Here is a 27,777-nt window from a genome sequence, read left to right on the forward strand (position 1 = left end):
TACACAATAAAATATGAGCGTATATTTATACAAATTGTGTAAATGATTTTTCATACAAAATTTGACAGTTCGTTTACGCAATAGATAAATTTATACGTTTACACACATTATAAGGCATTTATACGGTTACATGAGTCCCTCTATTAATTCTTTCCCGATATGGTGGGGCTTGTACCTTAATGTTGTTTGTTACCGGAATGTACAGGATCTATATTCAGTAAAGGACAATAAGGGAGTGTCTTTATTGCTACAAAAAGAACAACAACGATGAACATGGAAATCGATAAATGTATGTATACACATTTTTTTTCGAAGAACTAATTGATGAGAAGTTTTTGTTTTGCTCTTAGAAATAAAAATAAAAATATGGAAAAGTTCTGCTATTAATCCTTCACTAATTTGAGCCACCAATTTTTCGAATATCTCTCCTGCTTTGAATTGACCGTTATAAAATTGAAAAACACTCCCTAGATTGTGCTTGTAAAATCGTTTCATAAACAAAGCTCACAGTTCGAAAAGTACTCTCCAAGGGAAAAGTAGCTTCTTAACGAACTTCTTCCAACGGTGATAAAAATGCTCCGTGGAACAAAATTAACTGAAACCGAAAAAGGCAAGATATTGGTTTTGAAAGAACAAAATTTATAAATTAGTGAAATTGCAAAAAAAATGACCACAGTCGCAAATTTGTGAGCAAATTTTGACTAAATACAGCGGGGTACGATTAGAAAAGATTTGGTCTCCAAAGCGGAAGCTTTCGGATCGCGAAAGACGAAACATAAAAACAAACGTGAGCAATCCCCCTGAGCTGTTCAAAATTGGCGACACTCATGAGGACAGCGTAATCTGATCAATAATATGGAGGAGTCTCCAAGAAACTCCAAATATTTGCCGCAAATAAATTAAGATTACTCTAATTTTAACAGAGCGACAAAAAATGCTCGCGTTGAGTACGCCAAGAAACATATGCAAATGGACTGGTCTCAAGTAGGAAGGTTTAATTGTTTGTTTGAACCCATATTTATGTCTCATCTTTTGTTGCAGTTTATATTTTCAGATGAGAAAATATGGAACTTAAATGGCCTGGACGAAAACAAAGGATATTGGAGAGATTTTGGGAAGGAGCCTCAAATTTTTTCAAAGAGAGGTTGGTCGTTGACGGGTTGGGGGAATTTTCGAGGCGACGCCGTACTAGAGCTGAAGTTTGTGAACTTAAAAATGAAGAGTTCACATTACGTTAATGTACTTCAATTCAGCTTTTTTCCTTTTTACGAGCAAATAGTGAAAAACGGTGGAGTTTTCAGCAAGATAATGCACATACATGTAGGTCACGAGACAAACATTTTTTTTCTGAAAATAGAGTTAATGTTTCGGATCGGCCAGCTTTTTCGTCCGACCTTAATCCCATGGAGAATATATTGGGATTATTAGCCCGTATAGCATATACCGAAAACAACAAATATAGCTTCACAAACGAACTGAATTGTGTCATTGTGGATAAATGGGAGCAACTGGAAAATAATTTAATTTTTAATTTAGTAAATTCTACATATAATAGAATTTTTAAATGTATTCAAGAAAATGGAAATCTAATAAATTAAAGATATCAATGAAAAAGCTATATGTTTATTTTGCAAGTAATTGTTTTATGTTATGAAAACTCCCTGAGGAAGGTGCAAAATGTACCGAAACGCGTAGGAGTATAAAGAAAACCTTCGTTTTTCGCTTAAACACCACCGACAGAATAGCTCTTATATAAAATAACCAGAAAAAACTCGAATTTTAGACAATTCTTTAAATGTGTTATAGCTATGAAATGATTTCCTATACACAATTAGGGCACTCTTTTGCTTTTGTATGACGTTAATATTAATGGAACATAGTAATTCAAACAAGTAAGGAAAACTATGTTCGGGTGTAACCGAACATTACATACTCAGCTGAGAGCTTTGGAGACAAAGTAAGGGAAAATCACCATTAAGCAAAATGAACCTAGGGTAACACTGGAATGTGTTTGTATGACATGTGTATCAAATGAAAGGTTTTAATGATTATTTAAAACGTAGATGACCTTAGTTCTATAGGTGGACGCTTTTTCGAGATATCGCAATAAGGGTGGACCAGGGGTGACTCTAGAATGTGTTTGTACGATATGGGTATCAAATTAAAAGTATCAATGAGGGTTTTAAAAGAGAGTAGCCCTTAGTTGTATATGTGAAAGCGTTTTCGAGCTATCGAACAAAATGTGGACCAGGGTGACCCAGAACATCTTCTGTCGGGTACCGCTAATTTATTTATATATGCCATACCGCGAACAGTATTCCTGCCAAGATTCCAGGGGCTTTTGATTTCGTCCTGCAGAAGTTTTTCATTTTCTTCTACTTAATATGGTAGGTGTCACACCCATTTTACAAAGTTTTTTCTAAAGTTATATTTTGCGTCAAAAAAACAATCCAATTACCATGTTTCATCTCTTTTTTCATATTTGGTACAGAATTATGGCATTTTTTTTACTTTTTCGTAATTTTCGATATCGGAAAAGTGGGCGTGGTCATAGTCGGATTTCGGCAATATTTTATACGAAGATAAAGTGGCTTCAGATAAGAACGTGAATTAAGTTTAGTTAAGATATATCGTTTTCTGCGCAAGTTATCCTGTTAACGGCCGAGCGGAAGGACAGACGGTCGACTATGTATAAAAACTGGGCGTGGCTTCAACCGATTTCGCCCATTTTCACAGAACAGTTACCGTCATAGAATCTATGTCCCTACCAAATTTCACAAGGATTGGTAAATTTTTGTTCAACTTATGGCATTGAAAGTATTCTAAACGAATTAAATGAAAAAGGGCAGATTTACGCCCATTTTAAAATTTTCTTTTATCTTTGTATTTTGTTGCACCATATCATTACTGGAGTCGAATATTGACATAATTGACTTTTATACTGTAAAGATATTGAATTTTTTTTAAATTTTAAATAAAAAAATTAAAAAATAATCAGAAGATATTAAATTTTTGGTTAAAATTTGACTGTAAAAAAAAATTTTTTTAAAAGTGGGCGTGTTCGTCATCCGATTTCGCTGATTTTTATTTAGTACACGACTTCCAAGTTACAGCTTGCAAAACTTTTAAATTACCTTCTTTTAAAAGTGGGCGGTGCCACGCCCATTGTCCAACATTTTTCTATTTTCTATTTTGCGTCATATTTTCAACACACCTACCAAGTTTCATCGCTTTATCCGTCTTTGGTAATGAATTATCGCACTTTTTCGGTTTTTCGAAATTTTCGATATCGAAAGAGTGGGCGTGGTTGTAGTCCGATTTCGTTCATTTTAAATAGACGGACGGACATGGCTAAATGAATTTCTTTTTTCACCCAGATCATTTTGATATATAGAAGTCTATATCTATCTCGATTAATTTATGCCGTTACGGATTACCGTTATGCGAAAGAAGTTAATATATTCCGTGAGCTCTGCTCTGCTGAGTATAAAAATCTGTTGCTGAAACGAAAAGAGGATAAATTGCTATACTATCCACATTTTTATTTTGTTTCTTTTGCGTATCCCAAAAATGTTCCAGCAGTTAGTTCTATGAGGAAGATTGGGTCCTATTTATAGTTATGAGACGCACTTAATCTACATTGTGACGAATATTAGCATCACTATGCTGTTAGTAAATAATCATGACAACAAATCAAGCCACACTTTTGTACATGTACACATAGAAGGCGACGAAGAATATCTCACATAGCCATATGTAGTCATCAGCAAAGTGCACAAGTTACACACGCATATGGTTAGTAGAAAATAATAAACTACAAATATACATATATATGTATATAGCTGGTAACCAAGCAAGAGAAACAATTGTTCTCGAACACATTTTCGCGAAATGACTGGACCTTAGGAGAAAGGGGTGAACGAGAAAACCGAGAGTATAAAAGCAGCGCAAGCTGAGGAATCAGTAAACAGTTTTGAAGTATAATTTTGAAGTACTCGCAAAGTAATCTAAATAAAGTTTGCAATATTGAACAGTGGATTTATTTATTCGACAGTTTAGCGATTCGAACGTTAGCAGAACGTGCATAATAACCAGTATTTCCCTGAATTCGTTACAATATGTATAAAAATGATTTTCTGTGCGTAATTCTCGCTAAAATTAAAAAACGGCTTGACCGATTTCGATAATTTTTTTTTGCTTCATTCATTATGGGTTAAGTATGGTTAGGAAGCAAAGGATTGGAAAAGATTACATTTCCGGTTGCTATGCAATTATTTGAAGACGGTTTCCGAAATTTATTAAAAAGATTTTGTATTTGAGTGGGGGTTTTGAATGTAGGCAAACCAATTTTCGAGCAGGAAAAGGTATCCTGGGTACATTATTTAGGTATATAATATTCGGTTTCAATTCAACTGACACTTTCTTACTTCTTAAATGACGCTGTTAAGTAAAAGCAACAAACAAACTTTTTACAATCCCATATGAAAGTGCAAAAGCATTTAGAGTCTTTAAATAAAACTGTTGCAATTTTACATCAAGTTCCTCGTTCTATTCTTTTCTAGTAAAAACATCTGCCTCATAGTTTCTTCAAAGACTCATCGACCATATCTACTAGCTTATATGCTAATACATACAACATTTTTTTTTAAATTTATTTTGCTTCCAATTTTATCATTTAGCATATACAATTTTCTGAGTATTGCATTCATTGCATTTTATTGTTGTTTGCAAAAGTAATTTGCATTTAATTATTTAAAATTTATGTAAACATGCATACATACTTATATACATATGTACAAATATATTATATACGAATGCGTCTGTTTGTTTATTTTTATTTATTTAATTGCTTGCACCTACTTTCTGATGAGCTTAATTTATTTTACGCATGACAATATAATAGTTTTTAAATTTTAATATTTTTTTTTGTTCTAGTTTACGTTTTTGGCTGTATTGTTTAGCAGCATACTTTAAATAATTTTTTTTGTTTTTATTTCTTGTACTGTTTTTTTTTTCTTTATTTTTATTTTTATTTTTAATTTGTATTTATTGAATTTATTTGAAGTGTTTTTCACCACTTGCATCTGATTTTAAAATATTTCATTTCACATTTAATTCCATATTATTTATATAATTTTTAGTATTTTGTTGTTGTTTTTATTGTGTCTAACTTATATTTTCTTTATTTTCCTATTGGATTTTGTTGCATTTTTTTTTTTTTGTTTGTCAATACAATTTTTGTGGTTTAATATTTTACTACTAGGATGAGTAGTATGTACATTAGACCGTATGAAAAAAAAAAATCAATAAAAAACGTAAATTTTGGGTAAGAAAGTATGTGGGATGTCATCCCTTTACGCCTTGGTCTCTTGGAGCTTGTATTGCTCGGACAACGCATGTTTTGCATAAGCACACTAGCTATGTAAGCAGATTAGACAACAAATGACTACTCACACATAAACAGCTGAGAGATTAGAGGACCCATGTAAACAGCAACAAACAGCGCCTATGACATTAGATAAACCGCACACATATGCATGGAAAGCAACAGCGAAAATGAGATGTAGAGACATGGGAGAAGTCAATTACCAACTAATCGAGAAGGCTGTCCGCTAAAAGTATAGATCCTGGGAGAAAAACGCGAACAAGGCAACTGAGAGTATAAAAGCGGCGCAGTCGAAGTGATGGGAAAACAGTTTGATTTTAAAAGGGTGCAAATGAAGTACGGGAATAATTTCAACTGTGAAGTTCCACTAACAGAGAAGTGTTGTTTGTGAAGAGCATTTCATACATACTACTTATCAGTGTGTTTATATGACAGTTCAGTGATTCCATCGTTAACAGAAAGTGCAGAATTATTGAAAATTTCTAAAGGTTTGCAACAATATGATTTATATTGAAATTCATGTTGCTGCAATTCACTCAAGGTTTAAAAGCTGCTGTGGAGTAATTCCCCTTCGAAGGCAGTGCCATCACCAATAAGATACAAAAGCTCGTTTTAAAACTCTGATAGTTCGATTTAATGTTCTAATGGAACAATGTAAAATTGGCCCAAGTTTAGGGAGCTGCACTAAAACTATATTCTGTACCATTATGGTCTAGGTTGGGAATTAAAATAAAAAATTAATAAATGTAAGGCGAGATAACCTCCGAAGAGATTTTAGGCCGAGTTTCTCTTCCAATTTGCGTCGTGCTCCTTTTTAATTTTTCTTACAAATTGCCGACTCCGAAAGGCATCTGCGAGGCAGATGAGTTTTCACTTAGAGTTTTTCATGGCAGGAATACACTCGGAGTGCTCGCCAAACACTGCCGAGGGGCGACCCCGCCTAGAAAAATTGAATTGAAAAACCTTATTTCTAAAATTTTGATGTAGCGTTTCCCGGGGTGTGAACCTAGGGCATTCGGTGTGGTAGGCGGAGCACGCTACTATCTCACCACGATGGCCGCCGAGTTTGGGAATTGCCTTTTCTAATTTTGTTTGTCCTTTATCACTTAATCTAAAGTATTATATCATGGGGTGGGAATTGAAACTCACTAAGTAGAGCTTTGGAAATAGCCGCATTCTTTGCATAAAACTAATAACTTGTCATAGAGTTAAGTAAAACAAGATAAAAGTTGCGCTCATTAAGGGCGTTCAAACCCCTGCAGCTTATTGTTCACATCTGAAATTATGCAATACAACAAGCAACAGCACTGACTCTGAAATAAGGTTTAGTTATCACTCCGAAAATTGTAATACTGTACAATAACATCACTCTTTTCCACATTACTCTATTTTTGAGCTAAACTTGTAAGTATGCCAAAATTAGTTTTAATATTACTGATCAGGCCGGGTACCCAGTCATAAAGGGACCGAAGATAACGAAAATGCCGATAAGTTGGCAAAAGGGGGTACGGTAGACATCCCCATCCATTTGGGAGATATCAAAAAGCGACAGGAGTTGCATATGATCCATCAAGCAGGTAAGGCGGGGACAGAAGCGTGGGGCTGCAATATGTCTAAGATCATGTGCAAATCCTACGATGTGAGACTCACAAAGTGGCTGATATCTCTAAAGAGAGAACACTTAAGGCTCACGATGGGCATACTAACTGGACATTACCTTCTTGCGTCACATGCTTATAAGTTAGGCCTCGTCAGTAACAGCAGATGGAGGAAGTGCGAGCTGCAGGAATAAACGGCTTAGCACGTTCTGCATTTGTGTCGTGCGTTCGCCAGGTCAAATCTACAGCTATAAGGGGCGGCAGAGTTGCCGTATCTCGAGGCAGCATTAAGCTAGGCCTTAGAAAACTTCTAGTATTTGCCAAGGCGACAAAGTTAATCTATAACAAAATTGATTGATTGGGGTTCTTCGTTTGGTCGTCAAACAAATTCTGGAAACACTATGGACTAGTTATGTGAGGTCTTTGTTTACCGGTCAGTTTAAGCTTATCCAACCTAGACTCTTGAATTTATTTGTGTGTATGAAAAAGATGGAAAAATTGAGATATAGAGAGTGTAATCAAAATTAAATTTCTTTTTTTTTTCAAACTGCATAAACAAATATTACAAATATTATTACTACGTGAAATTATTGTTTTTCTGTACGGTCTAATGTACATATGAAAGTATAGTGTATGTACATATGAAAGTACTTATTTAATTTTTATGCTAGTTTCATTCATTTTTTTACACCCTTTTTTGCCTTTGTGCATACATACATATATGTATGTGTAATTTTATATATTTTTATTTACTTATTTACTCTTACTTTCCTGTTGTTGCAATATTTGTTTGCCATCACTGAGGTTGTCACTAACTTACGAGCTGATTCGAGGTCACAGCTGGCGTCTCGCTTTATGCCCAAATGATGTCGCTGGTAGTTCTCCCTCCACCTCTGCTACCTCATTAAGAGTCCCCGCCAGAGTGTTGTATTGAATGCCAACAGAAGCAGCGGCTTTTGTACTCGAAAGAAGTATTTTTCCATTATTTGCTAGATAGCCTATTCTTGCGCTATGGTACACGCCCACTGCTAATATTGCACTGACCGCCATAGCAATGACAACGACCACGCCCATTCGATTTTTGCTGCTGTTGCTGCCACCAGTGAGTGCTGAATTGTCTGGATCACCGCCGTTGATGCGTTTGGAGCCTTCGAGGCCGAGTAGGTTGGGCGAAATGGTAGTGGGTGGTGTTATGCTAAGCAGGAGGCGTTGTTGTACGTTCTTGTGAAAAACATGCAGTATGGAAACTTCGCATAGTAGAAGAATACTGGTCGTTTGGTATTTTGGTACTGTTTGGAAGAAGCATTGCAGCACTTGGCTATGTGGATAGATTTCAAGTGAAGAGTATGTTGCAGAACCTTCAAAGGCGACATGACTGATGCGCTGAAAGGGTGTTTTGTAGATCTGAGAATGAGATAAATAAAGAGCATTAAAATTGGGTAGAAAAAAGATTATGCATTTTTAGTGGGCTTGTGGCCGTGTCAGTCAGCCTACATATTTAGGAAAATTCTCAGTTTTTATATTCCAATCTTATGCTTTGTTTTATCTAAATGTGATTGAAAAATCTTGAAATACATATGTAGTACTGTGGGCCGAACTTGAAGAAATCGATGCCTATGATGCTACTCCAGTATTTTTCAGGCAGAAATTCATACATGAAAAAGAAGGCATAAATTATCTGAGAGCCAAAAACAAGGTTTTGCTGGAATGCTTTCCCATGCATCAGGAGCATGAAGGTTATGAACATGCAGATTACCTAACCAAGCAAGGTGCTAAAGCGACATTCTATGGCCCAGAGCCTTCAAAGGCACACACTAGGGAACCATAAATAACAAATCACCTTAAACAATATTGGATTGAACGCACAGGGCAAAGATAGGAGAAATAGCTAATACTCAAAGCAACGAGAGTATCACCCAAAATCATTCATCTTAGCGGCTAGGACCTACGAGCTCTCACCGGGTACTATACGGGATATAACACACAAATCTGACGCTTTTGTGAGCTGGAAAATTCAACGCCGTTTCCAATTCTTTACAAATTCATCACTCTAGCAAGCATAAACTTGCCCGTCTAGGTGGCGTGACTTATAATCCCTCAGTGATATGAAGTAAAGCCTGAAGAGGTAATTAAATACATTTTTAGCTTCCACATATAGTAAAAGGCTGAAAAGCCAAGCACAATAGATCTAAATAAAGATCGCAGTGCATCGAGGCCTAACAATATTAGTACTTAATAGTACGGCGGCTGCTGTGGTGTAGTGGTAGCGAGCTCGTTGTTATCAGGAACCCTGTACAAATATATATTCCGGCCTGAGCGATGTCTCTCCAATGCTTCTTTGCATTCCAGGACACTTCTATATGAAGTAGTGTGTGAAATTACTGTCTTAATCACCGCCTGACTATCAATATATATATTGACGTGAGTGCTTCTTACAGAACTTCTGCTGCTTTCTTTGTGGCTACAGTTCTCGCTTGAAGTACACTGCAGTAATCTGGCAGCGTGTGATCTACTTTTTTCTGGATTGATACAGTAAACAGCAGACTCGTTCGACCCTTTTCGTCAATTTATACACGTGCAACCTATCATCCTTTTGCATACATACAGCGCAATTTCTAGATATTTGTAGGGTTATCCCGCCAAGCTTTGGTTTATGGTCTTTGTTATAAATAATACTAGATCGTGTTTTTCCGCGATGGCGGTTAACCCTGCTCCCGAAGTGCCTGATCCATCAGCTCTCTGATGTTCGTAAACATCTACCGCTTCTGATGAGTGAAGCGCTATTTGCATAAGCCGTGATTTTTCTGGTCCTTTGTCGAATCGCATAGCAATTGTTTAAAGACTTAAAATTGAAATCAACTATTCCGCACGCATTTTCACGATAACCGGTATAATCCCCATTTAATATCCAAATTGACTTGGATATGTGGGAAGTACAAAAAGCTTTCAAAATTAGACTCAACATTTTAACAATGAAAGAATATGTTATTAGATAACACAGGCTTTTTTTGTTTGGGATCAGGAAGCCATTTCTGACGTATTTCTGCGTGCTGAGTCCCAATCCGTCCTCAGATTTGGTCCAGCACGTCAGTTTTTTGAGATATTCTAACCTAAAAGTGCGAAAAACGCTGTTTTTAGCATTTTTTGAGTTTATATTTTAATAATAGTAAATTTTTTTGTGCAAATCTGCTTAAAGTATCTTTGAGAACAACTCTTTCCCCACAAAATCAATTTTCGAACGCCTAGATTCGATTTTTTTTCTCAAGATATGGCAAATTCAAGTTGGGGTCTGTTGTCGAGGTCACATATTAAGAGGTGGCCGCTAACACTTTGGGTCACGTATTTATTATTGATATAAGTGCTACAAAAAAAATCATATCATGGCGTTCGAAAATGGATTTTGTGGGGAAAGAGTTGTTCTCAAAGATACTTTAAGCAGATTTGCATAAAAAAATTTCCTATTATTAAAATATAAACTCAAAAATGCTAAAAACAGCGTTTTTCGCACTTCTAGGTTAGGATATCTCAAAAACCTAACGTGCTGTGCCAAATATGAGGACGGATTCGGATTCAGCGCACAAAAATACGTCGAAAATGACTTCCTGATCCAAAACAAAAAAAAAAAAGCCAATTTTTGAAGGTCTGTGTAATTTATTATTAATAACCCCCCAGCAGGTTAGGTGGCTTAGAATATACCCGCGGTAGGTATGACTGTCGTAAGAGGAGACTAAAATACCAAATTGATTCAAGAGGTTGTGTAGCGCAACCCGATAAAGGGGTTGTCAGCGCAATATATAGCTTCTTCAACCCAATTGTCAACCTCATCTACCCGTGGCGAGTCCTGTTTTATTAACAGCCCAAGGCCTTCGGGGAGGGTCCTTATCGCTACAACAGCAACAACAAAATGTTATTAGAAAAAAAATTTCTTCGTTAAATTACCTTACGACCATTGATGTACCACGTTATATTTGCCGGCGGATAGGATGGTCCCACTGTACAAACGGCCTTAAAATTATCATTAGCTGTAATAACCTTCTTGTCCACCTGCATGACTGGCTCATCTTTGGGCAGTTCGATAACTTGCATATGTGCTGAGCGTATATCGGTGTGAAAAAGTGGCGCATCTTCTGATACCTCACACTGATAATTTCCAGTTAATTCGCGCGTAACACCTTTTAGAGTCACTGAAGTGGCATCTGAATTTGTTAGCTGCAAAAGATAATAGAAATAAGAGGATAATAACAAATTAGTAGTTCAGAAAAAGTTTTTTTGGCTGGTCAGTGTCAGTTGTTTAATAATCTCTGCAAAAACTGTTAGCTTGATCGCAAAAAAAATTACTCTGCGATAGATATTTTTTGTCTAAAATTATTAAATTAATCTTCTCAATTGCCTTTTGGGTATAGTTGAGACTGAAAGTTGTATAGGCGATTTTAAGAAATAATCAAAATAAAATAGCAACAAAGTAGGTAAACTAAAATCGAAATAAAATAGAATTAAAACTTATTTAATGAATTTTTAGAGCCCCATCTCGAGAATGGTATACTAGAACCGTACTATAACGAATTTTGTTAATTTTGCATCCTCTGCTAATGTTCGTATCGCTGAACTATCATATAAATAACTACAATATTCAGTATTGAAACATGGTCTTTATTTAGTCTACTTTGGGAGTAGTACAATTATACTTCGATATCATGTACTTCACAAAAGCGTATTTATATCAAACTGATTACTGATCCCTCAGTTTGCGCTGCTTTTATACTCTCGGTTTTCTCGTTCAACCATTTCTCTTAAGGTCTAGTCGTCTCACGAACAGTTCGAGAACAGTGGTATCTCATGCTTGGTTACCAGCTATATACATGTATATTTGTAATTTATATTTTTCTTATAGCCATATGCACGTGCATGTGTGAGTAACTACTTCGGCTGACGACTACATGTGTGTGTGGGTACATAAGTGTTGTCGCTTGTTGTGTTTTGTTGTTGCAATTATTTACTAACAGCATAGTGATGCTAATATTCGCCACTCTATGTTCCATCATCGTGGTATTATTTCCTTTTGTTTTTCTACAATACCAATAAGAAAAAACTTCGAAATATTGCGATAGGCCCACTTGCAGAATGGCAAGTTATTTTTATAGCTTAGAGTATTATTCAACTATATGGTTAGCTCATCTCTACATAAACAACATTCTTTGTTCAGATTTTCAAAATCTGCATGTTGGCGTTAGGTGAATGGAATGGTGAAAAACTTACTTAACCACAACGGCAGTAAATAATTGTAAATTTTTTGGCTTCATTTCGCGTTTGCCATCTCCCTATGCCATGATTGATAATCGCTTGCACCGCACCTATTTCTCCTAAGGTCTAGACTTTTCACGAACATGCCTTCTGTAACAGTTGTATCTCATACTTGGTTATTCAGTTATATACATGTATATCTGTAGTTTATGTTTTTCTTCTAGGTATTTGCATGTGTATGTGTGAGTAACAGCTTCTACTCTTCTCTGCTGACTACATATGTGTTTGTGAAATAATCTCTTCTCTTCGAGCTACTGATTATATGTCTGGAATATTCTTCGTTGACTTGTACATATTTAAATGTGGCTGCTTGCTTTAATATGTACATGTAAATAATTGTGGCTCCTTGCTTTGTTTGTTGTTGTGATAATTTACGTACATCATTGTGATGCTAATATTTGCATAATAATATTTTTCAAAAATGTTAAATTTAACCTATCATGTCATGTTAAATTTGAGTTAAAAAGTTAGCTTGCCCTTGCCCGTAGGGGTAGAGAGGGGACTTGTCCGACAGTACCGGTAAGCGAACAAAGAAGACCTGTCCGCCTGTACCCGTAGAGGCACAAATTGGTCGTTTCCGGCACTATCTCTAGAGGTATAAATCTGTTTTGTCCGACAAAGAGATTGTTTAGAAAAGAGATCACAACTGGCTATTGTGACCTTCAAAAAATTGTGCAATTAATTCCTAAAGAGAGTGGGCAGGCATTGATCTATTTTTCTTCATTAGTATAATTGATCCCTTCAAGTTCTTTTGGGTGCAGTTAGGATAAGTCAGTTTGAAATTTATTTACCCAATTTTCAGAAGAAGTAAAAAGACGGCAGCAAACTGGGTAAAATAATTTATGGAATTGAAATAAATTTTCTTATAAAAATGCGGAGCACATAACAAGCCTAAGATACTATTACCTTACGTTCCATTATGGTACAAACAAAAAAATGTTTTTATCAAAACTACACTTTCGGTGTTTTTCCATGACGTATCAGTTTTAAAAATCTGATATCAAATAACCAAGGTAGATCAAAAAACCGATTTCGGCCATCTTTCGAAGGACCAACCCAGTATTATATTATTATATGGAAACTTTTGCATTAGCTTGAGAAATACAATACCTCCCTAAATATTATTTTTTTGTGCAATAATTCCATATATTCTCATAATGAGAACCTCTTTCTGAAGGACACAGATATAAATGCCAGTAAATGGCACGGCGGCAGCCGTGGTGTAATGGTAGCGTGCTGCGCCTTCCACACCGAAGATCTTGGGTTCACGTCCCTGGCAAAGCAACATCAAAATTCAAACAAGTTGTTTGGGCCAGTGTTTGGCAAGCACGCCGAGTTTATTTCTGCCATGAAAAGCTCGCAGTAAAAACTCATCTGCCTTGCAGATGCCAAGTAGTTCCCGTCTCTCCAATTCGTAGGAAATATTAAAAAGGAGCACGACGCAAATTGGAAGAGAAGCTCGGCCTAAAATCGCTTCGGAGGCTATCGCGCCTTACATTTATATTAAATAGATATACTTAAATGTGTACATATGTACTTATATACATACATACATCTAGTTTTACGGTCATACTTGAAGTTAATTACGAAAGTTCAACAAATTGGAGCTGCTTTTAATTGCAACTTAAACTACCGTAGGCAAAATAAGCCATCATTTTACAGGTCAATTTGACCCAAGTGTACCATACATGCCTACTATATACCTGATAGGAAATATAAAACTGATGGTGATACACAGAATGGAAAATATTTTAATGAAGCAAAAAACCGATTTCGGCCATCTTTCGAAGGACCAACCCAGTATTATATTATTATATGGAAACTTTTGCATTAGCTTGATGAATACAATACCTCCCTAAATATTATTTTTTTGTGCAATAATTCCATATATTCTCATAATGAGAACCTCTTTCTGAAGGACACAGATATAAATGCCAGTAAATGGCACGGCGGCCACCGCGGTGTGATGGTAGGGTGCTCCGCCTACCACACCGAATGCCCTGGGTTCGCACCCCGGGCAAAGCAACATCAAAATTTTAGAAATAAAGTTTTTAAATTAGAAGAATATTTTTCTAAGCGGGGTCGCCCCTCGGTAGTGTTTGGCAAGCGCTCTGGGTGTATTTCTGCCATGAAAAGCTCTCAGTGAAAACTCATCTGCCTTGCAGATGCCGTTCGGAGTCGGCATAAAACATGTAGGTCCCGTCCGGCCAATTTGTAGGGAAAATCAAGAGGAGCACGACGCAAATTGGAAGAGAAGCTCGGCCTTGGATCTCTTCGGAGGTTATCGCGCCTTAAATTTATTTTTTTTTTAAGTACTTGGTGTCAGCAGAAAACACACAATATTAATTCAAAAAAAGGATAAATGGGTAGCGAAAGTTTTCAACGTATCTTTAAGTAGACTTCACAACCAACTAAGAAAAAGCAAATTTCGCTATATCTTATCAAATATCTGAAGAAAGCATCCCAAATTTGGTACAAGATACTACAAAAGAGGAGGCAGGGGTCTGTTGCGGGATTGGAAAGATTAAAAGAGGACAAATGAGCTACGATAGAAGGCATGTAGAGGAAGAACCGGAGGTACAAGAAAGGTAAAGGAGAAGGAGTTGAAGGGAGGATGATAAGGCAAGGGAAACACATGGGAGGAGACGGTATACGTACATATGCTCATTATCCTCTTGATGTTTAGGGTAATTTCGGGCTGTAGTAAAGGGAACCGATTCTTCAAATATATGAAATACACAACACAAAAATATAGTTTATATGACATACAACATCGAATGCCTTGTTGCAATAAATACAGTAATACAATAACAGTGTCAATAAATGTTGAAACTACTGCAATAATAATAAAAGTATTAATAATAATAATAACAATTTTACATTAATAGCGTAATTAATGTGTGAGCACATTGAAAGGCACCGTAGGCAATTAAGATATCCTTTTCATTCTTCCTTTATCTCATCTGTTCCGCCTTTACTGCTGCTGTTTATGCCATAAGCATTATGTCGTAAAAAAACAAAAAATTCAAGTGAGCTATTACGATTGCTCTGTGAACATGTGCATCAATAAAATTACTACAATAGCAGTGTCAACATAATTATAAATTGTTCCTGTTTTTGCCTTCAATATATCGCATGTTTAATTTTAAACATATGAAATTCCGAGTTTAAAGTTTTGATGCGCAAACATATTTGAACGTAAGGGTAAGGGTAAGCGTAGGCATAGTTTTTGTAAGTCGTGTGCAATATGGGAAATAAATACTGAATATTAATGCAAGCGTAGTTTGGGGTATTAGTATATTGTATGGAGAACAAGACCATGTAAGCGTAAGTGTACTCACTGCGCTGAAGCCTATCGTTAGGAAGTGGTAAAATTGATATGAGCGAAATCACACAACAACTTAAGGCAGACACGTCACCCACATATAAATTGAAGCCTCAGAGCATATACTTAACTGTTATGCATACAAGTGCATGAAGAGATATATACACTGCTGTTACATTAGAAGTGAAGAAAATGCGTGATTTTTATTAACAAAACCATAGCACGTGGTTATATAATTAGGTTTTTTGAGATTTTGTTGGTTGCAACATGTTTGTGCGTTATTTGGTTAGATTCATATAAAAGAATTGAGCGCAAAAAAGAATAAAAATTATAAAATAAAAAAGTTTTATAAAATGGAGTAAAATAAAGTTAAATCTAATAAGAAAACAAGCAAAACAAAGTAAAATAGGCTAAAATGAAAAAAGGTAAAATAAAATAGAATTAAACAGAATAAAAACAAATAAAATAAAATAAAATAAAAAATTAATTAAACAAAAAGGTGAAATCAAATAAAGAAAAAGAAAACCAAGTATAGTAAAATAGAAAAAAAAATTTACAATTTTTGTTGTTATATCGGCCTACTGATTTGTAAAATCGCGAGTTCGAATCGAGCTCAAGGCCTAACAATAATTTTTTATCATTATTATTATTATGGTAAATTTTTTCTTAATTGAAAAAATTTTTAAATTAAGAAGAAAGAAAAAATCCATTCTGCAACAGATGTCGCAGTGTTGTGAATATCAATTGGCATGAACCAGAATAGAAGTAGGATTAATGAAGACAAACAAAACACCGCTGTGATGGCTGAATGGTTACAGCAGCGGCGCCTAAATGTTGCCGATGAAGGAATTTAGCAGTTCCCGAAATGGATCTATACAACGAGCTTTGGCAGTTGTCTAAATTTTTTATTGTTAGGCCTTGAGCTCGATTCGAACCCGCGAAAAAAAAATTAAATAAAACAGAAAAATATAATATAAAATGTAATTAAATAGAATCAAATAAAAATAAAATGAAACAAAATAAATAATATAATAAAATAAAATAAATAAAATAAAATAAAATAAAATAAAATAAAATTATATAAATTAAATTATTCAAGGTTCGAATCGAGCTCAAGGCCAGAACAATAATTTTTTTCTAATGATAATTATTGTTATTTTTTAATTTTTCTAAATTTGAAAAATTGTATTTTGTGTTTGGAATAGTAATTAGAAAATTTTTCAGACAACCAGCCATAGCTGCGCAGATAGATCCATTTCGAAGGGTGCTAAGCCTTCATCATCAGTACGCTTTAGGCATGCTGCGCTAACCATTTAGCTATACAGCGGGGGTTTGTTTGACTGGCAAATTTGCTACTTCTATTCCTTTTTACCAACTATATATATATGAAAAATTTTCTACTTACTATTCCAAAAACAAAATACAATTTTTCAAATTAAATTAAAAAAAGATAATATAATATAAAGTAAAATACACTTACAAAAATAAAATAAAACAAAACAAAATAAATAAAATAAAATAAATAAAAAAAAAATCACAGAAAAATAAAATAAAATAAAGCAAAATATAATAAAATAAAATAAAATAAATAAAATAAAATATAATAAAATAAAATAAAATGGATGGACTCCTAAACTACTGAACCGATTTCTGAGGGGGTCCGCGATTTAGAGGTACTATGACATTCAGGAGAGTCTTTAGTTGTGTAGAGGGTAATTTTCATACCCCTGGGTGATTAGGGTCTCGAGATATAGGCCAAATGTGGGCCAGTGAATGCCTAGACAGTGTTTATACAATATGGATATCAAATGAAAGCTGTTGATGAGTGCTTTAGTACAGAGTAATATATTATCCAGAGACGGACTGGGACTCGGATTAGGACTAGGACTGGGACTGAGACTCGGAGTGGTACTGGGACTGGGACTGGAATAAAATACATACCACTCTCTGAGACAGGCAATAAGGGATGCAGAAGAATGAGAAGAAATTTAGAGAAGAGAAAAGAGAGAATGAGAAGGAGATTGAGAAAGAGATAGAATGAGACGAAGATGGAGATAGATGAAGCGAAAAATACACAGGGAGGAGTGAATAAAAGGATTAGGAAAAAGTGAAGAGGGGGGAGGGCAGAGTCAGACGGAAAAAGCTTATTAAAATGTATGCACCTAGGCCACATTTAGGGCAGGACAACGTCTGCCGGGTCTTCTAGTTTAGTATAAATAGCTTTATATGTCTTGTTGTATACAACCGATGTATAATGTATAACCCAAAGTGGAGTTCAAGGAAGAAAAAAAAATAAAATGATATAAAATAAAATAAATTAAAATAAAATAAAATAAAATAAAATAAAAAGAATAAATAAATAAAGTATATTAAATTAAAAACAAACATAAAATAAAATGAATATGGTAATATAAAATGAAATACAATAAATAAAATTAAAAAAAAATAAATTATTATAAAATAAAATAAATAAAATTAAAATAAAATAAAGTAAAAAAAAAATGTTTACCATCGCCGTTTGTAAACTTTGCAAATTTTCTCTAATATCAATAACAAAACAATTGTATAAAGTAATATGAGCAAGTCTCGCTAATTAAATACATAAACTAAATTAATTTAAAAGAAAATAAAGTAAAATTGGAAACAGTCTCGTGCAAAATGTGGAACAGGGGTATTATTATTTATAAAACTGGAAGTGGAGTCGCTATAAGTACCTGTATTAGTCTTATGGGAAGCGGTTTCGATATTACTTGGCTTTCGCGTCCACCAATTAAAATCTTCGGAATACCTTTGGGGGTATATTTGAAGAACCAACAGGAGGGTATTTTAATCATAGAAAATTAATTTAAAAAATTATAATCCGACGAATGAGCATAATGTGACCAGTTCGATATTTTGGGCAGACTTATTGGGTTAGGTTGGGTTGAACTGACCGCTCAATAAAAACTTCACGTAGATTGAATATGTCCATAATGTTACCAGAATTCGTTTGACGACCAAGCGATAAAACCTCAATTGTGTACCAGGAATTATCTTGTAGGATAAGTCTGTCCTCTTAGCAAATACTAGACGATTTCGAGAAGTTAGCTTGATTGCTGCTACGGGATCTACACCCGCCCTGTAAAGCTCGTGTCTTTACCTTGCGAGCGCACGACACGAGCACAGAACTTGACCAACCGTTTATCCTTGCAGCTCGCACCTCCTATAGCTGCTGTTATTGACGTGGTGTAACTTATAAATATTTGATGCCCGAAGGCGGTACAGGACACCGTTTGTGACTTGAACTTTTCTCTTCCGAGATATGAGCAACTTTGTGGGTCTAGCTTCGTAGCATTTGAGCATTATCCTAGAAATTTTGCAGCTCCGTGCTTCTGCCCACGCCATTTCTGCTTGATGCAATTCCTGTCTCATTTCTTCCAAACGGATTGGATTGGGACATCTACCTAGGATTCAACGAGCGCTGCACCCTACTTTGCCAATTCGTCGACTTAACAAATATCCGGATATTTGGTGGGATATTGGCAAGTATCCGGACAGCTGAAAAAGGACCAAAAAGATCGTATACCCGGCATAACATTATTTTTAGCAGTACGTATCGTATTAATATCATTAACTTCAGCTTGAATGAATGACGGCTGCCATGATGTAGCATGCTCCGGATACCACACCAAAGCTCATGGATTCAAGTCTCGGAAACACAACTTAGAAAAATTAATAAAAAAAAGTTTTTTCAATTAGCAGACATTTTTTCTAAGCGGGGTAGCCAAAGAATTTTAAATTTAGTTTCATTCTCATCAAAAACTTCTGATGAGTGTATTCCACATAATTTGGTTGTTTCTAAATGTATCGTGCAAACTTATTAACGGTAATTTAGCAATGTTAAATTAGCCTGCAATTTATGCAATTACATATTCAAATATGTTGCATTGACAAACAATTTTTTTAAATAAATAGAAAACGAAATCGCTATGTCGATAAGTGAAATTATTCAATTTCAAATGTTCTATAAACGCTAAATTGCGAAACTAATTTCCATAATTGAGCTATTACATATTGTAACGAATTTGCTGGCAAATCCTCTTATTTGCCTTTTTTGCTAAGTTCGTATCGCTAAACTGTTGAATAAATAACTCCAATATTGAATAATGGAAAAATGGCCTTTATTAAAGTACTTCACAATAACACTTATACTTTGCAACTAGCTGGCTTAATAACCAAACTGATAGCTTAAATGAAACAGACTTTCAAAATAATACTGTTATTGCTCGCTAGATATCGTAATCGAAACTGCTTGACAACTCAAATCAAACTAAATTCCAGCGCCTCTACAATTGTCGCCTTTTATACTCTTTGATTTCAACCTTCGCATCTTCTAGGCGCTTCCAGAATCTACTAGTCCACCAGCTCTCAAACTTCTCAGCTGTAACTACAATTGCACAATTTTATAGTTTTTCTCATTGCATACTTATAGGAGTATCTCAGATATATGCATGTGTTTGTGCATTGACTCTCCGCTGCTCGTATACGTACATGGTACATATGTGTAGACGCAATTATTGTTTCGTTTATGTAGATACATAATGATTGATCTATGGATGTGAATTCACGTCACTGCTTAGCATCGGCTTAGAGATGGCAGCAGTCCTTAGTTTTGCTAATATTCGTAACAATATTAACTAACATATTATACAACAATAATTCATTGGATTATGTTATCTATTTTTTTCATATTAGAGTGTCTCACAAAGTACTCCTTTAGCATCTATTTCAGAAAGCGGAATTTATTTCTCAGCATCAGCTCATTCTTCTATATCTGTTCGTATTTTAAATCAAAGTCCTAAATTATGGAATGAAGACAGTACCGAAGGTATTAGGCTACACAGTTTTTTAAACAAATTCTTATATTTAGCTCCAGAAAGATAAATACATAACGTTAAAATTGGTACACCCATATTTAAAAATTGAGTTTTGAAATTGTTATCATTACGCACAGCATTGCTATGAATGAACACAAATTCAACATTGTAGCGGCAACAAGTGTGATTGTGTGAGTCGTCAATCAACTGCCATTCGTTTACTCAACTAACGAGTGTTATTGATTTGAATATACCTTGAGCGCATTACATCCGTTCAAGGCGGAAAAGCCAAATATAAAAAATGAAAGAGAAAGGGAAAAACAGGTTTTTAGACATGTACGTATGTATCTGTGGTGAAATTTTCTAAACATAAACGATGGCGAAATAAACGAAAACACGTACTTCAGTGTGTTGTTATTCATGGCGATAGGAAGGCTGCTGAACAGAGTGGCTACAACAGCGCTAAGACTATTGAAATATCCGTTTTTATATCCGGGCAGAAAAGACGACACATTTTGGAGCAGATTCTCCTGAACCCAATTGCATAATGTACCCTGTGTGATTGCTTAAACTATTTGAATAGAATGATAAAACTTCTGATGTGCTTTAGGAAACATTTTAATACCACTCTAGGTCGGGCAGCACAAAACTGCCTACAGTTCGGAACATCATATTCGCCAGGGCCCGGCACTCGCAGGGGAAATAAGTGACTGTCTTATTAAAACCGTTCGGATAACAGCTTCTACACCTGTCTTTTAAGGGGATTTCCATTCGCAAATAGATCAACTGGACAGTGTCCCGTTGTGCTGATTGCGTCTCTTTCTTAGACATTTTCATTTGAGACTATGTTCTTATCTGGTTGTAATCAGGCCATGTTTTCTTGGTAATGTCGCAAGTATCCGTAAAGTAACATTTTCGAATTGTCGTTTTCTTGAGGTTGATAAGAATATTCCTCTTAATTGACAAAAGTGGCCGATGCACCGCGGTTGCCTCCGAAGTGTCTAACAATGCGCCAGCCTATGCCAGTTCATCTGATTTTGCATTGCCGTCAATGTTTCTGTGACCGGGTAACCTAGTTGGCATGATGGGTGCAAAGTTTGCTTCTTCGCGTGAAGTTCCTTACAGTTTTTGAAGGGTTTAGATAACGTATATAGTGAGCTTATTGCTTTGGCGCTGCTTCTCTGTACGAGCACATTTGTAGCCGATTCTCTAACAGGAAAAAACAGGCCCTCTCTACTATACCTAGTATTTCTGCTTGGAAAATTGTAGCTGGGTTTGGAAAAGGTGTGGATATTGTAACTATTAGGTGTTCGGAGATAATTTCCGCACCAATATCACGGTCCACTGGATAATGTAGGAGAGGCTTTAATCGCTTTGTAAAGTGCGTCGGCTGACCAATCCATTCTTGAGGCTGTCAGCGTAGTTGGCATGCGTATGTGCAGGTTCAATGGTGGCTGGTTAAAGACCACACTTAGCGCCTCCGTTGGACATGAACTTAGAGCCCTTGCGACGGCGATGTAATTGAATCTCGTTGAAAGGAAAGTTTCAGTGCCATTAAGTGTGGGCATTCGAAATTGAGGTATTTAGGATCTGTAACTAAAGGCTATTAATTCCGTTTTGCTTGCAGCTGCGATTACTACATCGTCTGCTCAGTGAGCCAACAGCAAAGTAGTGGGGAAAGTATCCCACCATGGGGTGTTCCTCTTCGCACAGTTCGGTCCGTTATCACAGAGGCCATGGCTGCCTATATAATTCCGTTCTCCTACATTGAATGCGTGCTTCCGCAAATGTGGTTATAAACTTTAACTCTTTGGAGGGATTTGACAAAAGCACTGGTTTTGAAGTTGACAAAAGCCCCACCGTGTTGTAAAAGGCAGCAATAGTGCACTATTTATAGTGGAGTGATCGTTATAAACCAAATGTGTGCTAGGGATGGGAGTTCACTGTTCCTCGCCCCAGCTGCGGCAAATATTTTTGAGATCCCTATTTTTTCAGCATGCCAACCAAACCGAGCGACCAGAGTACCGTGCCGTAGCAGTGATCATAAATATTTATTTTCTTACCCCTTTATAAATGTCCACTGTTCTTCTTCCATCGCAGGATCTAGCAGAGCCCATGTCTTTGCAAATTCATCTGCATTCTCGTTGCTACCAATGTTTCTGTGATCAGGTATTCATACATTATAATGCTTACGAAGTAAGCTGTGGCAAAACATCCGCTCCCCTTGCAGCTGCTAACAGCATTAGTCGAAGTGATTAGGCATATAAGCGCCATGCGCGTTGCTTGATATCTGAGTACCTCGTGCTCTTCATCAATTCTCCTGACAGGAACGTGCACGTCTTATCTACCTAGAGCTTCTGCTCGAAAGATACTGACAAAGTTGGGAAGAGGGACTGACAGCGACACCTTTAGATACTCATAGAAGACACCCGCTCCCACACCAGAGTCTGTTTTGATGTGGAATGAAATTTCGTCTTTGTGTGCACCTCATCACCCCTTCAGTCCCTATCGAGGGAATCTTAACGTTATGACACCTATCAAAACTTACTGATGGCGTGTGACTTGTTGCTCTTACTTTTTACCGACCAGTTTAGGGAAATGTTGTATTCTTATAGTACACACACACACACTCACACATTATTCAGAACAGGAACTAAAACTCGAGATTCTTCAGCACATTTCCGAAAACTTGTTCCGCTCATATTATAATTTTACACTTTCCAAACTTCATATTTTTCAACAGTAAAAATTTCCGGCTTGTAATAAATGCATGTTTATTTAATATGTGCATGTATGTGTTTGTTTTCGTATATTCCCGTTTGTTAGTATCTTTATATAAAAACGATTTAAGTGTACATATAAAAAGCTTAATGAGTTTTTTTTTGGTGGTAGTATCACCACAACCACACGGGAAATCCCATATAGACTAAACTCATGGCTATCTTTGCCTAATAAACTCACATATGCATGCATACCGATACACACATATTTCGTACTTATTTTTTTCTCTGCTTAGAATCAAAGCAGCACGCTGTAATATCACTGAGAATTTGGCAAATTCTGAACAGTTGAGTGTATAGAGTTGGCGGAAGCCTGCAGCGTCATAATGTGGCATAGTTAGGACTATACAGTTGTTGCTCCTGCGAATATAGCACATCTACCAAGCACACATACATATGTGCAAACATGCATATACATATACACCATGAAATCAGCAACTTATATAAGGCTTATTTCATTTCTTAAAAGAATCTTAAAAGAGTCCTAATACTGTACAAAAATTTGCAATAGAATAATGCTTGCTTGGTTTGTTTAGGTAAAAATGACTGATACCAAAAACTGCCTTAAACAGAGCGCTGGTCAATTGGGGTCAAAAGCTTTTCGATTATGTCACATTACTGACTCAAAGTCGCTAAATCAGTGCTTGATCAAATTACACGCTAACATTTTGTGTTCATTCATTGCACAACCGATTTAATTATTTCCCTTTGGTTCATACGCTTTGACGTTCGTTGATGGGACGCCTGTTTGCAAACGAAAACAAAATGCCAACATTTTGGAAAATGATGTTTGAACGTAAATATATCCAAACCGTTGGGTAAAAGCCGGTTTCACTTATTGTTCAATTTAACTGTGAAATCGTGCGGCGAGGGCATTCGATGTTGTATGAAAGGCAGCTTTAATAAATATTGCCAGGTTTATGGTCAAACTTGACCTAGAGAAAACCAAGCAAAACCATATTATTTTTCTAAAAGAAGCTTCGCGCATATAATTTTTGCTGAAAAACTCTAGCACGTTTAATTGATTTTATATATTATTTCTAATTGCTGTTTTTATATACAGGCCCCCTTTTCGCTCTTATTTGGAATCCAAATTAATAAATAAAGTTTTGGTTGTAAAGATGGAGATTCGTGCTATTAGCGAGCTTTAGGCATTATTAGTCGTAGTGCCTTTGTTTAGCTATATTTTATTAAAATAATTTGTTAAAAATAAGCGATTGTGAGCACGCCAAGAAATCTATTTGTACTATGGTACTATTGTGAATATTTTATTAGAACTAACACTGCATTACCGGCAGTTGCTAACATTCGCCAGATGGCAGCCCAAGCGCATGTAAGTTTAAAGATGTTTGATTGGAACAGCTGATTTCTGTTGATATTTGATATGAGGTTTTTATATTTGTTGCGCAAGATATGCACGGCTCGTTTGAAGATAAAATGGCTCAAAATGTGTCTACACAGTTCACAGAATATTGAAATGTTCCATCTTTTAAGGATATATATGTCCTCAAAAGAAAGTAATGCTTGGTTTTTATTAGATCTAAATGACTGACATCAAAAACTGTCTCGATCTGACTCGCTAATTAGTTGGAGTCAAACGCGTTTCCATTATGTCACATTATACAATCGAAGCCGATAAAGCAGTGCGTCGTCAAAACCCACGATTCAATTTTTTGTTCATTTATTTCACAACCCCTACTAATTCTGCATTTGTACACTCTTTTGGGCTGTTTATTGATGGGACGCCTGTTGGCAATCGCAAATAAATTGTCAACATGATGACAAATGAAATTGGATGTAAAATTTGACATAGCGTACGTCAATTGCCGCTTTCATTTATTGGTCAATTTAACAGTTAATTTGTAGTAAAAACAGTTGGCAAACGCACTTGACGTTGTATGACAGGCCGCTTTCATTGACACTGCCAAATTTGACCTGGTGAAATTCAAGCATACAATTTCGTAATAACACTTTAAAATGCGATAATTTCTTTGTCCAAAAACCTGTTTACGTACTCTCTGCATATAGCTAACCTGATCGACGTTCCTACGTAAAAAAATCTTTGCTCACGCTATGAGGGAATGTAGATTATAAGTATTAGGTAATTGTAAGTGTAAGGGTAGTCTTTGAAAACGGTATGCTTTAAGGGGGATTATAAAATGTGAACGTAATTGAAGGCACTGCACTGGCGGATAAAGTGGGAAAATCGGACGGTGGGTTATCAATTTGTTATCAGCCTGATAACGGTTTATTGTCTTAGGGTTATGGGACCTCCTTCGAAATTTAGCGGAATGATACGTGCGGAAGCACAGCAAACTAAATTACCACCTCACGCAGATATTGAGTGCGCACGGCCGTTTCAAGGAGTATCTACATAAGCGTAGGATAGAGGAGGATCCTTTGTATCCACACTGTCGCACCGAATTGGAAAACGCAGAATACATAATGTTCCATTGCCTTCGCTTTCATAGCAAAAGAGTCTCTGGAGAGGAGCTTTCCATTAGGAATTTAGTTCCCCTAAAAGGGAAAGGCGCATTCGAAGCAGTGGCGATTAAATCACGTTTCCCCCCATGACATTATGCTTATAGTAATAAATTTGGCTGAAACTATCGTTGTTAGGAATAAAGGCAATTTGTCCTATATTTTCTCTGGGTATTCAAACTGGCGTTGATCTTTGTTTCACAGCTATTTATGGTATTCCTTGTGTGTACCTTTGTGAGTCCAGAGAGGGGCTCTGGACTATAGAATGTGTCTATAGTACCCTGCTTGGCTCGATAGTCTGCATGTTCATTTCATTAGTGTCACTGATGCCCGGCAACCCATCCTAACAAAATCTATTCATTCATCCACTAGCTCAGAAATAATTTTGTAAGACAACTCCTCGATGATAAGCCACTGCGTAGACATTCTCTACCGCATACTTCTATCGATAGAGTTTCTACCATAATAAGCCGTTACTAGAACACTAACTTTTCGGTGTCCATTCTTCCGTATATGAAGCCAACGAAGCATTTTTACCAAAGACCGTACAAGTACTTCTTTGTCACGCCCCTTTTTATATGAGTTTGCCCGTGGTTTGAAGCCGTCCGTCAGCGACTATTTTTTTATACAGCACCCGGACCAATTTCAATTAACGCAGCCTACAGCGCTGCTTGCCTTTTCCTTATTGGTTTTAACTTTGCCCTTACACCATGGTTTGAAGGGCATATAAACACACATACATACGTGCATAGGCTGTTTTACTCATATATATGGTGGCCTACTATGAATCTTAGATATGAACTATTGTGGTACGTTACTATATTGCAATAATTCATGAAGTGTTGCATGCAATAACTAACGGCAGTCGCATAACTTGTACAATGAGCACCTACTCTAAAGTCTATTTTGTAAAGGAGTCATGCGGATGCGGGTGTAGACTGAGAGTGGTGCCTTGGCAAACGAAGCGTGATGCGCTGTTGCATAATAACTGTAACCGAAATTAAAATTTGCACAAGACTGACACATCATACCAATATAAAAATATATATATTTGCTTATGTAGGTGTATAAAAAAAAGGATGAAATCTGGGGCGTAGATCAACATCGACATTGATTTAGGTGTATGAAAAATTAAAAAGATATTTGGCGGGATATACCTCTGGGGCATTAAATACGATCTGCTCCAATTTGCGTTGTGCAACTTTCTAATTTTTACTTTAAATTGGCGGGTCCCACATGCATCAGCAAAACCTCTGCCGAGAGGCCACCCAGCCTAGAAAATTGGTTTGATGTGTAAACAACTTTGCTTTTGATATGGAGAAATACAGAATGCAAACGTGAGTGTAGTCACTTCAGTGTAGGGTAGGTTAGGTCGAAATGGGTGGTCCATGAGGACCTCACATAGGCTGAATGAGTCCGTAGTGTTACCAGAAGTTTGTTTTAACGACCAAACTGAAAAACTTAGGCCACTTTCTGCTTCTAGATCTGACAGCTGTATCACTACTAATAGTTGGAGTCTTAACCTGGCAAGCGCAGGAAACGAGCACAGAACGTGCTCGATCGTTTCCTCCTCCAACCCGCACTTCCTACATCTGATAGCACTGGCCAAGCCTAATTTAAAGGCATGTGACGCCAGAAGACAGTGTCCAGGCAGAATACCCGTCATCACTCGGCAGTCCTCTCTTTTTAATGATAGAAGCAACTTTGTTAGTAAGGTTGTCAGATCTACACATAATTTTCAACACTTTTCAGCCCCGCGCTTGAACCCACGCTTTTCCCGCTTGGTCGAACATGTGCACCTTTCGCCTTCTCTTAACCTCGCCTAATCTAACTGGTAAGTCTACGAAGCAAGCTTCAAGGGATGCGCCCTTTTTACCTAGTCACTTTAGGGTAGAATAATGTACGTGACAAATTTGATACGAGCGAAATCACACAGGAGAACAGTTAACGGAAAATATTATTATTATTATAATTCTTCCTCGACGAAGTGCGATTTTTATTAGATCTGTTGTGCCTGATCTTTTAGCTCGCTACTTATGTGGAGGCTTTT

At 36.2% G+C, this 27,777-nt stretch overlaps 1 protein-coding gene across 1 annotated transcript in view; it reads right to left on the bottom strand.

The window, feature by feature from the left end:
* Positions 1 to 2,985: 2,985 nt before the first annotated feature.
* beat-VI (beaten path VI) overlaps positions 2,986 to 27,777 on the bottom strand; it is an 89,900-nt gene continuing 65,108 nt past the window's right edge. Inside the window, exons 4-5 of the mRNA XM_067773540.1 lie at positions 10,924 to 11,193; positions 2,986 to 8,388 (exon numbers count right to left, since the gene is read on the bottom strand). Coding sequence (XP_067629641.1) covers positions 7,819 to 8,388; positions 10,924 to 11,193 — 840 coding nt within the window. The 3' untranslated portion in view covers positions 2,986 to 7,818. The remainder of the gene's footprint in view (positions 8,389 to 10,923; positions 11,194 to 27,777) is intronic.

The sequence above is a fragment of the Eurosta solidaginis genome, chromosome 1, assembly GCF_040869045.1.
Source record: "Eurosta solidaginis isolate ZX-2024a chromosome 1, ASM4086904v1, whole genome shotgun sequence".
In the NCBI taxonomy this organism is placed as follows: domain Eukaryota; kingdom Metazoa; phylum Arthropoda; class Insecta; order Diptera; family Tephritidae; genus Eurosta; species Eurosta solidaginis.